This window comes from Erigeron canadensis, chromosome 8 (assembly GCF_010389155.1).
Source record: "Erigeron canadensis isolate Cc75 chromosome 8, C_canadensis_v1, whole genome shotgun sequence".
In the NCBI taxonomy this organism is placed as follows: Eukaryota; Viridiplantae; Streptophyta; class Magnoliopsida; order Asterales; family Asteraceae; genus Erigeron; species Erigeron canadensis.
The window spans coordinates 10,901,946-10,916,331 of NC_057768.1; the positions used below are offsets into that span (position 1 = coordinate 10,901,946).

Consider the following 14,386-nt stretch of genomic DNA (forward strand, 5'->3'; position numbering starts at 1 on the left):
TCAGTTTGTAAAGATAACTATGCTTATGATTGGAAATGTTAACTTATAACATTTCTCAAAAAAGTAATATTACACTATTAATGCGTCAATGTGTCAGCTCAAAAAGTAGTAAAAGTTCAAGCTATTGAAGACATTTAAGATATCCAACAGAAAGGAAAACACCTACTGATATTAACAAAGTCAAAATTTGACTCCACATTTGGCTTTTGGAATTCATATATAAGGCATTCTCTTTCTTTAAAACTATAATAAACTGTTTAACATGTTCGTGTTGACCCTTTTTTGAGATACAAAGCAGCCCAAGTCACGCCATTATCATACGCCCATCTACAACTAATAATAACAGTGTTGTTAAAGCTACTATATATTAACAGAAAATTTGTTGGGTTATATAATTATTTATCAAATCAAATTTATCAAATCAAATCACAAAGCATGCAGCGGAAGATAAATCTATGTAGTTAATTAATTAACCAAGAAAGAAAACGTGTACCTTAAATTGAAGAGACTAAAGTAAGAAACTTTATAATAAGGTTTAAAATAAAACCTCTCTACGATCCCACACACAACGTTAGAATGTATGTATGCCAGTACTTGATCACGAACCGAGCAACCCTTTGTTAATACCCTTTTATTCGAACTAACCAAAAACAAAACCCAAAACCCTTTTGTTTGGTAGAATCGGCTAAAGCCAAGCGAGAGGGAGAAAGAGAGATTTTTAGGGTTTTAGAAAACCTTAAGATTTTTGTGTAAAAAACAATTAACTTAGGCCTCTATTTATAGGATTAGGTTTACTTGACCAAGTTTAGGGTTTGTGAAACCCCCTCCTTCTCCTATTCGACCGCCCCCCCTAGAATATTCTAGAGGGTTTCCTAATTGTTTCCTAATTACAACTCTCCTTCGTTAAGTCCGTTAAATAAATACCGTTAACTATTAACCTTTTAACGGACAATCGTTAGTTTTTCGTGATCTAATTAACTAATAAATTACATTTAATATATTAATTAATTATAGTTACATTCGTGTTGAACGTGTGACCCCGTAGGCTTAAATACTTTTCGGACATACGTTCATTTAACGTGATCATATTCTAACAGCTCCCACTTGAGCTCGTAATGAATGAAGGTAATAACATTGGTTAGCGTCTAGCAACACGCCAATGGTCCCGAAAAAATTTAAGTATAGTTCCTTAAAGTATATTTAAATGGTTAAGGCATTTATTATCCCTTTGTTCAGATACCTTGTTAAATATAAATATGGATCAAGGTCATTTCATAATTTAACGATTATGTTTCTCATTCAATAACTAATTAATGATTACCAAATATAATCGAGAACCATCTGGATTTATTTGGGCACGGCCATGCAAACATCTTAATTAGTCCTAATGAGGGCGCCAATGGTATCATACTTCAACTTTTAAGTTAAAAGAACAAATCCTGTATTGACTACACGTGTCAGTCATCATACTTCACTACACTTTCTGAAAATAGCCCTTTATGTACTCCCTTATTCAGGAGAGTTAGAACTATATCTAGTAAGTGCGATTCATACATGATGACCTGCTTATATCTCAAGTCAAAGGATCAATAAAGTAACCATTTACGAATTTCATTTAATGACGTCGATCCATAAAGTGATAATTCGTTAGTGGGGTAGTCCGATATGATATCATGTGAGTTTGGTGGGACTATCCATTATATATTCTTGTAATATATAATGCAGCTTTGAAATTTGGAGGCTCATCGAGATCTCCAACAACGTCTTCTTCTACCATCAGACATAGTCTTTCGGTAGGACGTCTTGTCCTTTCGGACCTACAAAGTGGAATCGCTTCATTATCATCGACTCGAGGTTCATCACTTTGAACATTTTCCCCCCCAAGTTGATGATTGCCAAGACCTTTAGAAAGTGACACATCTTCCTCTTGAGTCTTATCAAGTTCTACAACCCTCCCACTGTTCTCTTGAACTAATTTCTTTTCAAAGTATTCAAACATATCGAGCAACACAAACAGTGTTTTTGACGGGATCATAGAAGTCGTAACCCATCGTTTCCTTAACCATATTGAGAATGCGTACAACAGTCTATAGAGTATAATCCCAAAATGAAAATGGGAGAGTTGTACGGGTCATCATTGATCTTACCATGTCTAGCAAGGTTCGATTTCTCCTTTCAGACACTCCATTATGTTGAGGAGTGTATGGAGGAGTAAGCTGTTGGACAATTCTACATGCTTTAAGATAATCCTTAAACTCTTGGCTTAAGTATTCACCACCTCGATCCGAAAGAAGAATCTTGATGGTTTTACCGAGTTGATTTTCTACTTCATTTTTAAATTCTTTGAATGTTTCAAACACTTCATGTTTATGTTTAAGCAAGTAAACATAACCATAACGACTGAAATTATTCATAGAATAATGAAGTAGCTAGCATTTTTCCTTGACATATGTCTAAAAAGGGCTACATACATCGATATGTATTAGTCCAAGTAGTTCCTTAGCCCTCTCCAGTTTTATGCGGAACAGGTATTCTTGTCATCTTGCCGAAAACACAAGACATGCATTTGTCAAATGATTCATCATTTGATTTGTAAGATATCTTCACATGGAAGTCTTTAAATGCGTTTCTTGACAAAAAATTAAACAAGATGACAATGTCAAAGATAGAGTCCAAGTTAACTTGACTCTTTTGCTATTGAATTATCATTTGAATTTCATCAACACTTATAATTCAGTTAAGAAGATACTTGAAGAAATGGTTAAACCAACTTGCTTCTTCTTCTCATTCAACTCAGCTAGATACTTAGGACAATTCCTCTTCCAGTTTCTCACCTTAGCATAGTGATGACAAGACTGGTCTTTAGCCGTATGCTCCTTTTTCCAAAGGGTCTTTTAAGGTTTTGAGACTAAACACTTTGCTTTCTCTTACCTAAGTTCTTGCCTTTAGCTTTATGGTTGTTTTGCTTTCTAAACCATTCCCCCCTTGATCATAAGAACTTGGGGTATCTCAGATTTCTTGAAAGGCTTTCTTCATACTCAATCAACTTAATATGAAGTCTAACTATGCTATGCAAATTTGTAATTGTCTCTTATACCCATAAGAATCGGCAGAAGAAATGCATAGTTTTAACCTTTCCATAATTGCTCAAAGTGACTATTCATCTTGAGTACATGAGCACTTACCGGTTTCCCATACTCGTGTTCAAGTTATGGAGTGACTCAATTAACTCAAGTAATTCAACTCCAACTTGTTTTCCGTACATAGACTTGAGTTATTTGATCATATCACATGGATTTTGCAATCCGAATTGCTTTTTGAAGCTCAGGAGACATGCTTCTAGCATCAAATAAGCAACCTCAATGTGTCTATTGTACCGAGTATTTTATGCAAAACTGCAAAGCAGTGGCATTCGCATCAGGAATAGCGGTATCTGAGTTTCAAATGACATCGGTTTTCTTTTCAACTCTTAGAACAATTCTCTATTGACAAAACAGTCATTGAAATTGGTTTCAGAAAGTTTTCTCTTTCTATCATCGACCTGAAAGCCGATTGGTGTATGTTTTGTGAAGGATTTGTTGCCTTTTACAAAACAGATTCAAGTTCAATTATCGGTATTTTCGATAATAAATCCTCAAGAAATTAATTATCCAATGTTTATAAAATAAACAATTAATTTCATTAAGACTAGGATCCAATTGACATACAACCATTTCATCAATTCATCTGCTAGAAATGATTGCACTCAAAAGGTAAGTGACGATCAGTAATTGCATTACAAGTGCAATTCTAGTAAGTGTGGGACCTACGTATGACACTTGATTCATCAAGTGATCCTTTGTAGTCTTGTTTTGTCCCATCTTTTGCCACGGGTCATGGTCTAACCGCTTAACTCGCTTTAAGTTGTCCAACTAAGAATGCACAAAATTGTCCACCACTGTGTACCAGTGAATGGGTTTTGCCATGCAACTGCCATTTCACCACTGTGTACCAGTGAGTAAAACAACAGCCACATGTGTCCTTTACAAAATAATGGCAAATGACTTAAGTTTATTGGGTCATACAATTTGATGTGTGATCAAAAAGTTATGTTTTGAAGATTCATGCATATCTTCTAAACATAATGTGTTTATAAAACTCATTTTTATTGCCTTTAAATACAAAAGAGCCCGGTAGCTCCATTTGAACTCACAAAGAAACGCAAGGGCAAAGGTTTGCGATGGACGCAATTAAAAACCCGCCCTTTTAGAAGGCTAGCGCACTCTGACTTATACCCCTCTTAGAGTTCGTTCAAAGGGGTGAGCCGGTGTATCTTTTGATTTTAGGGCACCAATTTTATAAACAAAATCACTATCTCGATATAAATTAGTCAAGTTTATTTTTCCAAAAACAATTTTGCATACAATTTTCATAAGATAAGCAAAATTAAACTTATTAAAAATACAATTTAACAATTAAGGTAAGTTACTAAATTTACAACTTAACGATTTAAGGTAACTTACTAAATTTACAACTTAATCAATTAAGGTAATCAACCTAATTTTGGTCACTATGGGATAAGATTTGGCTCTTCTTTCATAAGGAAAGAGACCACATACATCAAGTTACCTTGATTGCGTAGGCCAAAAATATAATAACAAATTTATCTACCATAATTACAAGATGCTGATCTGGAAAATTGATAAGTTATGCTCGTTTTAGTGAACTGGTGTCAAACAGAAAATTACACAAAGCATAATCACATTGTCACACAATTAATTCTTCAATTATCTAGCATAATTAACCCTATTGATCAAGATTTCATATCAATATATCTAAGTAATAATCATGAATGATTTGCATAAAAAATTCATGATTTTTACTTCTTTTTAACAATTAAAATTAAAGGTACACAATTATATACATGCAATTTATCACATAAACATGTAATTAGTTAAAACTTGGATTAGGAACCCTAAAAAAAACAATTTTTTTTTTTATTTTCAGGAAAAATTTTGAACCTTATATATATACTAAATAATATAAATATTATTTGTTACTTATTTAAATAATGTAATTAAATTACAAAATCAATTTAAATATATATATATATATATATATATATATCCGAAAATTTAAAGATCAAGAACCCTAACCCCCTTCAAGTTTTGATTTAATTGGTAATCAAGAAACATACATAGTAGGTCTGATACCACTGTTGGGTTATATAACTATTTATTAAATCAAATCACAAAGCATGTAGCGGAAGATAAATCTATGTAGTTAATTAATTAACCAAGAAAGAAAACGTGTACCTTAAATTGAAAAGAATAAAGTAAGAAAACGTGTACCTTGTTAAATATAAATATGGATCAAGGTCATTTCATAATTTAACGATTATGTTTCTCATTCAATAACTAATTAATGATTACCAAATATAATCGAGAACCATCTGGATTTATTTGGGCACGGCCATGCAAACATCTTAATTAGTCCTAATGAGGGCGCCAATGGTATCATACTTCAACTTTTAAGTTAAAAGAACAAATCCTGTATTGACTACACGTGTCAGTCATCATACTTCACTACACTTTCTGAAAATAGCCCTTTATGTACTCCCTTATTCAGGAGAGTTAAAACTATATCTAGTAAGTGCGATTCATACATGAGACCTGCTTATATCTCAAGTCAAAGGATCAATAAAGTAACCATTTACGAATTTCATTTAATGACGTCGATCCATAAAGTGATAATTCGTTAGTGGGGTAGTCCGATATGCATCAACTATGGATATCATGTGAGTTTGGTGGGACCATCCATTATATATTACAAGAATATAACCAATCACTTAAAAATCACGCAAATTTCCATTCAACGCCTGTTATTATTGTATTAGGTCTTTACAGACTATATGTAATGTGTCAAACGAGTAAAAGAAAAAAAATATAGTTTATAGAATGTACTAAAAAATGGAATATAGCTTAAGGAAAATTCCAAAAATCAATGGGCGATAAAACTATTAGTCCGTATATTCATGGAAATGCATAAATTACAATTATATTCGTTAGATAAAAATAAACAAATTGTCTAAAAAGGCAATTCACTCACCCATAGGTTACCTAATATTGGTGAAGCGCGCAAGTGGTTATGAATCCTAATATTCAAGTGTTGCAACTTTTTGGGGAGTCTCCCAATTTCATGGATGTCTCCGGCTCATGTCTAACAATCTAGTCTTAAGGAGACCGATATTAAACACATAATCAAAATTAAATAATTAATGCAATGAGTCTGAGATTAAAAACTTATGATCAAGTTATCTAAATATATGACAGAGTTGAAAACATCATACCCAATAGCTTTGAATGCACAGTGGTGGTGATAGTGGTGGGGGCACGAATGCGCGATAGTGGAAATGTAAAAGTCTTTGATGTTAAAGATGATGGTGTATTTATATTAAGAGTTGAGAGATCTATATTTTAAATTATTTCATTACAAGTATTATAGGTATATTAAGTGAAAATGTTAAATTAGTGACTAAAAAAGTAAGATAGTTTTAGTTTTTCAAAGCCTGGAAGTTAAAGGAAAAAAAAGTCATTTGCTTTGAATATTCAAAATCAATGTTTATAAACTTTGACCTTAAATATATTTTTTTGTATTATATCAAAATTGATTAAAGTTATACCAGCGAAAACATCTCTTAAACTACAATCAATTCATATAACTTTCATCAAACATTATCTAACACTAAGAAAATCAATTAAGATCAAAGTTAGAAATGTTAGACTTTGAAAATATATAACATGACACTTTTAATGAGACGGAAAAAGTATATAGATAGATAAACTTTCTGAGAGATGCTAGAGTAACAAACTAATTACAAATATATTTTTACAAATTCATTCTCCGATCAACCAAAACAATGGAAGAAAGAAAATAAATTTTAATATGACTGGTCCACTTCATAAGACATGTTAGTTTGTAAAAATATGTTTGTAATTAGTTTGTGATTATAGTATTTTTCAAACTTTTAGTTTTAAACAGTATATTTTACACACATCCCATTCGCCTGTCATCCCCTAATCAGCGATCAAGTTTGGTAAATTGGAAATTTCATCAACACAGTAATGTTACTTTTGGAAAAATGTTTAAGTCTTCGGGTTATAATTAGCATAATAACTTTCACCCTTAAATCAAGCAAGAAAATAATTATCAAAAAAGAAGAGTATAATGAGTTGACTTACATAAAATAAATCGCGGAATCAACGGAGACGGCTAGAATATAAAAGAAAAAAAATGAATTTATAAATTAACTATTTATATATTCAAACAATATATACAAGTCATTAGTGGGCCCATCGACTTAGATCAGTCCGTCATTATGCTCCATCACAACTCTTTCACTACCCATTAAACTAAAGTAAATCCTAATCTCCAATTTTGTGACCAAATCTTCTTAATGATAAAATGTGCTTTCATACAAACATACATTACTTTATATTGTAAAACCAAGTTCTCATAATCCATAATACATACATATATCTTGCTCTCTCTTATATTCGACAATTATCTCTTTTGTATATTGTGTGTGTGTGTTCTTGTTAAAGTTTATGATAAATGGCGGGAGATACAAGTGAAGGTACAAGGCAACTTGATCAAACACCAACATGGGCTGTTGCTGGTGTTTGTACAATCATTATTATTATCTCTATTGCTCTAGAAAAACTTCTTCACAAACTTGGAAAGGTATATATTAGTCACTATCTATATCTATATATATCTTCATTTTTTCGGATGTTAGATTAGCCCACTAGTCTTGACTCTTATGTTGAAGTCCAGGTTCTTTTTAGATGTAGGGTAAAATTGCCATTAAATTATTTTTCCTGCTCTTTTGAATTGTTTCGATTTTGATTGTTCTTTTTTTATTTGTTAAAGATTGTACATGTGTATAGTCTTCTCAATGCTTTTACATTTCTTTTATTTAACTACAAAGGTAATTTTTCATATCTATTTAACTTTCAAATATCGTTATCGATGGTACTTTTGTTGACGTAACACTTCTTACAAGAACGAAAGTTTCACCAAATACCAATATATAAAAGTTGGATAAATAGGGACATAGAATAAAAACATTTTAATGTTAATTCTATTTCTTAATTTAATTGGTCACAAAGGTAAGACTTTTTAATATATTTCAAAACACTGATCCATATTTTAATAGAAATAAAATTTAGGTTGGTGATATGATTTTGATAATTGATTCTTAATAAAGTCCCCATGGGCGGCCTTAGGTACGTAGGGGCAAACACGACCCCATCCTGAGCCCATTTTTGGAGTAGAAAAAAATATATAACATTAAAATAATCAAGCGGTTAATGGAGTCATAAGTGAAGGGTTTTACGTATAAAGATAAAACTATTTATATCTCAACCTCTTTTTTACTTTAGCAAGAAGTCATTTTTTATCATTCAAATTATACCTATAAACAGTATTTCTGCCTATAAAAGTAAGACTATGTATATATCAACTTCCCTTATACACCGTCCAGATATATTGAGACCTAAAACTCGTGAAAACGACATTAGGAGTTACTTACTTACTTTTTACATTTTTAACAAATTATTCATATATTATATATAGTCATATAATCATAATCATATGTAAATATAAATAAATAAAAAAAAAGCCTGAATTTATGACTAGATTTAAAGTCATAAAGCACCATTGTTTTTATTAGCTCTAAATTGGTCAATTCATCAATTGTCTTTTAAGCCCAATGCACAGCTAAATTTTAAAAGCCCAATCGCTAGGGGCCGCTGATCTTTTTATTTCCCACCGGCCTTAGGGATAGAGGTGCAAGAAGCGGTTAACCGATTTCGGTTATTAATTCTAATAATCGGTTTCAGTTATTTTTTGAAACAGTAATAACCGGTTACGGTTCACTTGTACCGGTTAATAACCGATTTCTATGTTTTAAAACTAGAACCTATCTAACCGATTTCGATTAATAATAACCGGTTAACCGATACCGGTTAACCTATTCAGTTTTTTTAACCACCCATTATAATATTGAGAAAGTGGTGAATAATGGGGAACAACAATCATTTCCGACAACTCAGAGTGACGAACCTACATTCCAAAAAATCTCATATTCCAAATAAACATTATTTTCTAAACACAAAACAAAATTCATCATCCTAAATCTCAAAGACAACAAAAAAATGATGTTGGATCTGATGAAAGAAACATTAATCTATATATAGTATAGATATATTGAAAACTTACGAAATCATCTGATGGTGCGATCTTTCCAGTTACATATTAGTGTATGTATATAATATGATATATATATATATATGCATATATATATATAGGAACAATCAAATAAGAACAGTTTTAAAATAAGAATGGTGAGAACACCTTAAAATCATCATTTTAATGCATTAAAAGTTCATAAAACTAACATAGTGCATAACTAATTATTATTATTTAAGTGTTTAACAATACATTGGTTCATCAAATCGAAAAAATCATGTTCTTTGTTGGATGCATCATTTTGATGAATATGCATCCAAGATGGATGCACAAAACAAATAACATGATTATTTCAATTTTGACGGATGAATGTGTTGTTAAACACTTAAATAATGATAATTAGTTATGCAATATGTTAGTTTTATGGACTTTTAATGCATCAAAATGATGTTTTTAAGGTGTTCTCGATCACCGTTCTTATTTTAAGAGTGTTTTCACCAGAGTGTTGCCATATATATATATAATATGTATATAATATGTGATTAACCGGTTAATCGGTTATTAATTAGAATAATTAACCGGTTATAAGTTAACCGGTAATAATCGGTTTTGGTTTTGAAAAAGAGTAATCGGTTAGTAATCGGCGGTTTCTGGTAACCTATAATCGGTTTTTACTATTCCGATTATTAACCGGTTTCGGTTACCGGTTACAGATCGATTCGGTTCGGTTAATCGGGTTTTTCTTGAACCTCTATTTAGGGACTCTAATCCTGATGACCCGAAGTTCTAAACATAATTAATTAATTACCAAAACATTCCACCAACCTAATTACGTTGTTATTTTGGTTATGTTATTCGAATAGTTTGCTTTGACTATTCCACCATAATACCATACAGCATGTTGGAGTCATTGTAAACAGATCATTTGATTATATTTATATCTAGAAATTAATACCATGAAACTTCCAATCAGTTTTTTACAGAAAAACATAAGAAATCAATGTTTGAAGCTTTGGAGAAGGTCAAGGCAGGTTAATGCCAGCACATTTCACATTTTTTTCCATATTGTGACACGAGTTCTGGATTTATAGTCTCTTATTTTTGTGGGTTGGAATCTGCAGAGTTGATGGTTCTCGGGTTTATTTCATTACTATTGACTTTTAGTCAATATTACATTGTCAAAATATGCATCCCGGATAGCATAGCTGATACAATGTTGCCATGTCCTGTAAGAGGTAAATCCAAAAAAGATGAGGAAGGAGAAGTAAGCCACCGATTGCTTCTTTCGTATGAGCAACGTAGATATTTAGTTGAAGATGTTATTTCAACTTGCAAGAAGGTAGTTTAATATAATGAAAATAAATTTGAACAAATAAGTTCATAATCAGTTGTCACTTAAAATTAATTGGTGAGGTAAAAGCTTGAACTGTTTTACAGGGCAAGGTACCAATAATAACTGTTGATGGACTGCATCAATTGCATATACTCATATTCTTTCTTGCCGTTTTACACGTTGCATACAGTGCACTCACTATGGCTCTTGGAAGACTAAAGGTACATGATGTTGATGTCCTTCGAATACTCATTTTTAAATGTAATTATGATTATGGTTTCTTTATTACTTAGATTTGGAGAAACAGATTACTGAAATATTGGAAAATTATGTGCCTATAATTAGCTTTAAGAATGTGATTCTGATCCTTGAAGTTGCTATAAATACCTAAGTAAACAATCTGAATTTATCTCTGACAAATCACAAGAAACATAATGGACCTAAATTTTATGCTGCAAAAGTATCGATCTACTTGTTTGGTGATAATGGACATACATATATGTTCAGATCCGTGGCTGGAAGCAGTGGGAGGGGGAAACTTCATCTCACGACTACGAATTTTCTAATGGTATAACCAATTCTATATCTATAACTTTCTAAAGACAGGGAAAAAATTACACGTTCAGGCTAACTCATGTCGTTAAAATTTACAGATCCCACACGATTTAGGCTAACTCACGAGACGTCTTTTGTGAAAGCTCACACCAGTTTCTGGACTAGATATTCTTTCTTCTTTTACATTGTAAGTACTTGAGAGCCGAGCCAAATTTATTTTTCTTTGCCTTTGGTAACACCATTCCCTAACATCACTGAGCTTTTTCTTTCTTGTAGGGATGCTTTTTTAGGCAGTTTTTTAGGTCTGTTAGCAAATCTGACTACTTGACTGTGCGGAATGGGTTTATTAATGTGAGTTTCGTGTTTTTGTCTTTTTTATACTAAATTTGTTGTCTTGGATCTATCTAAATCGTTTTATTGATTCTACTATACAGGTTCATTTAGCACGTGGGAGTAAATTCAACTTCCAAAAGTATGTTAAGAGGTCACTAGAAGACGATTTCCAAGTTGTTGTAGGGATCAGGTATGAAAATTTTATTTTCCTAAGTACATTTTCTTCAAGACTTATGTTAATTGACAACACTCGGCTTTGTTAAATTGTATTTTTTGCAGTCCTGTACTCTGGACATCGTTCGTGATTTTCTTGCTTCTCAATGTTAATGGTAAGCCTAAAGTTTCACTTTAGAAGTGTCAACCTCTAACTTTTGAGTGAAACAAACACCGTAGAGGATTACTTTCATTGTGTAGAAAACTTTTGAAATAAAATGATGAAAAATCTGTCAAATTTGAGTCAGGAATATTAGCATGCATCTTTGAATATTCAAAACTAAAAGGAAAACTTTTACAACAATCATAGTTGTTACTCTTTTGAAACATGTTTGAATCTTGCAAGTTCTGAACTATGAGAAATTCTGAAACTTTCAGGATGGCATGCACTGTTTTGGGCATCATTGCTTCCGCTAGTCGTAAGTTCCTCTTTTTTCTTGTTACAAACATTCGTTAAGTTTTGAGGATAAAACTTTTTAGTATAATGTATATTGTCACATTATATGTTCAGGTTATCCTAGCAGTTGGAACAAAACTTCAATCCATCTTGACAAAAATGGCACTTGAAATTACTGAAAGACACGCGGTTGTCCAAGGGATTCCGCTTGTGCAAGCCTCTGATAAACATTTTTGGTTCTCAAAGCCCCATTTCATTCTACATCTTATACACTTTGCTCTGTTTCAGGTAAGCATACTCTGCTTTGGCAATGTTCCACTTGGTTTAATATTGTGTTTGGCTACTAACTCATTTTATTGGTTTTGTTGTGCTCACAGAATGCATTCCAAATAACATACTTCTTGTGGATATGGGTAACATATACTTACCTAAGTATCCTGATACATTATAGTTACTGATAGTAACACTACAATTGTTTTAACTGTGCAGTATGAATACAACATGGGTTCTTGCTTCCATGAGAATATCAAACTAGTTATTTTGAAACTTGTAATCGGGTAAGAGATGTAGTGTTACCATCAAAAAGGAAAGTTTTCAATCTTGAGCTTGTGCTAATTTTGATTTTATCCATGTAGGGTTGGAGTTCTCATATTGTGCAGCTACATAACACTTCCACTATATGCCCTTGTATCCCAGGTATGAAACCCATATGGCCTACTGTTTTTCTATATATAATTTGTCCAAGAATTGTCTGTATATGGGTTAATATAAGTTCTCAAATATATTTTAGATGGGATCGACCATGAAGAAGTCCATTTTCGACGAACAAACAGCCAAAGCCTTAAAGAACTGGCGAATGGCTGCCGTGAAGAAAAAACGTGGAAGCGGGGTTGGAAGTGTAAACAGTAATTCACCACGAAAACATGGAAACACTTCTAGTCCCACGTCGTCCATTTCATCATCACTCACCCGCTTCAAGACTTTTGGTCATTCCCCAAGATCCAAAGGTTACCAAGAAGCTGATTTATCATATTTTGAAGCCGAACCAATGTCACCTGAATCATCTGCTACTCATTTGATAAATGTAAGAGACGACCTTAAGGAAGATAACACGATTGAATCTAGAATTCCTCGACAAAGAGATGATACAAAGAATGAAGAAGATTTCTCATTTGATAAAGCTTCTCCATCATTGTAATAGAAGTAACCACGGAACATTTCTGTCCGAATTTTGAGGCTAAGAGTTCCCGCATATAGTAAAGTATAATTCTTTCTATACTGATGATATACTCGTTTTTACTTAAGATATGATCACATGATCACATCTCATTAATCTACTTAGTGTATGTACATATCGTAAGGGCACATTTCGATATATTTTGCCTCCATATTGCTTTGTAAATTGTAATCATAATTTGCAAGTGTCAAATAAGGTTTTCAACAAACACTTGTTATTGTGACAGAAGCAAGTCTATTGATTTTCATATCAACAATATTCAATCTCAATTAGATAAAAAACTACTCAAACCTACAAAGATCACCATACTATTTGTTAATGTTATGTTGCAAAATAATCACCAATTATATAAATCAATAACAAGATTTCTAGAATCAATATAATATAAAGAGAAAAATACATTATTATGGTGAAAGCCCCTTTTTATACATCTCCATCTTGTGAGCAATGCCATAGCAACCCTCTTCTTGTATCTTGGCAAATGTAATCCAGTATACTTTAATTACAACCAGAATCAAACCCAATATTTTACGAAAATTTTAGAGGCTGTGCAAGTATTTGATGATGCATTAAAACAAAATAAATCATCATTATCCATGGAGATAGAATAAATTGTAATGATGAGACTTTAAATTAAATTGTCAAATATATTAAATTTTGGAGTCTCTTAAAATTTGGAGGCTATCTACGGTTGTACACCCTGCACACCTTTGACGATGGCCCTGATTCCAGATTTAATGCTTAAAATCTAATGCTATTCCTTGTTTTTTGCATAATATTAAGTTGCACGATGCTAAGCAACTTACAAGCAGCAAATATATAAGAATAAGACGTGGTTTAGTTTAAATATTTCAATATAATTTGATTGAAAGGAATTTGAAATGTTTTACGTTAGCCTAACAAAATATTAAATCCAAATTCCTTTTCATAAAATTTAATCAAAATTTTTGAACCAAACGATTTTCAAAACTTATGAGTAAAAAGAGAAAAAGAATATTGTACCAATTCGTAAGAGGGGTGGTGTGGTTTCCTAGAAGTGGTCAAGAAAACCGGTTTTTGAAAAACCGTGTCGAAAAAACCAAACCCG

General features: G+C 32.0%; 1 protein-coding gene across 1 annotated transcript; it reads left to right on the forward strand.

The window, feature by feature from the left end:
• Positions 1-10,165: 10,165 nt before the first annotated feature.
• On the forward strand, positions 10,166-13,507 carry LOC122578854 (MLO-like protein 8). The gene is made up of 14 exons (XM_043750902.1): positions 10,166-10,262; positions 10,353-10,570; positions 10,669-10,785; positions 11,072-11,132; positions 11,218-11,306; positions 11,396-11,470; positions 11,554-11,642; positions 11,732-11,781; positions 12,044-12,084; positions 12,177-12,350; positions 12,440-12,475; positions 12,552-12,619; positions 12,698-12,758; positions 12,853-13,507. The coding sequence occupies exons 1-14, from the start codon at positions 10,232-10,234 to the stop codon at positions 13,258-13,260; spliced, it is 1,518 nt and encodes a 505-aa protein (XP_043606837.1). The 5' UTR covers positions 10,166-10,231; the 3' UTR covers positions 13,261-13,507.
• The last annotated feature ends 879 nt before the right edge of the window (positions 13,508-14,386 follow it).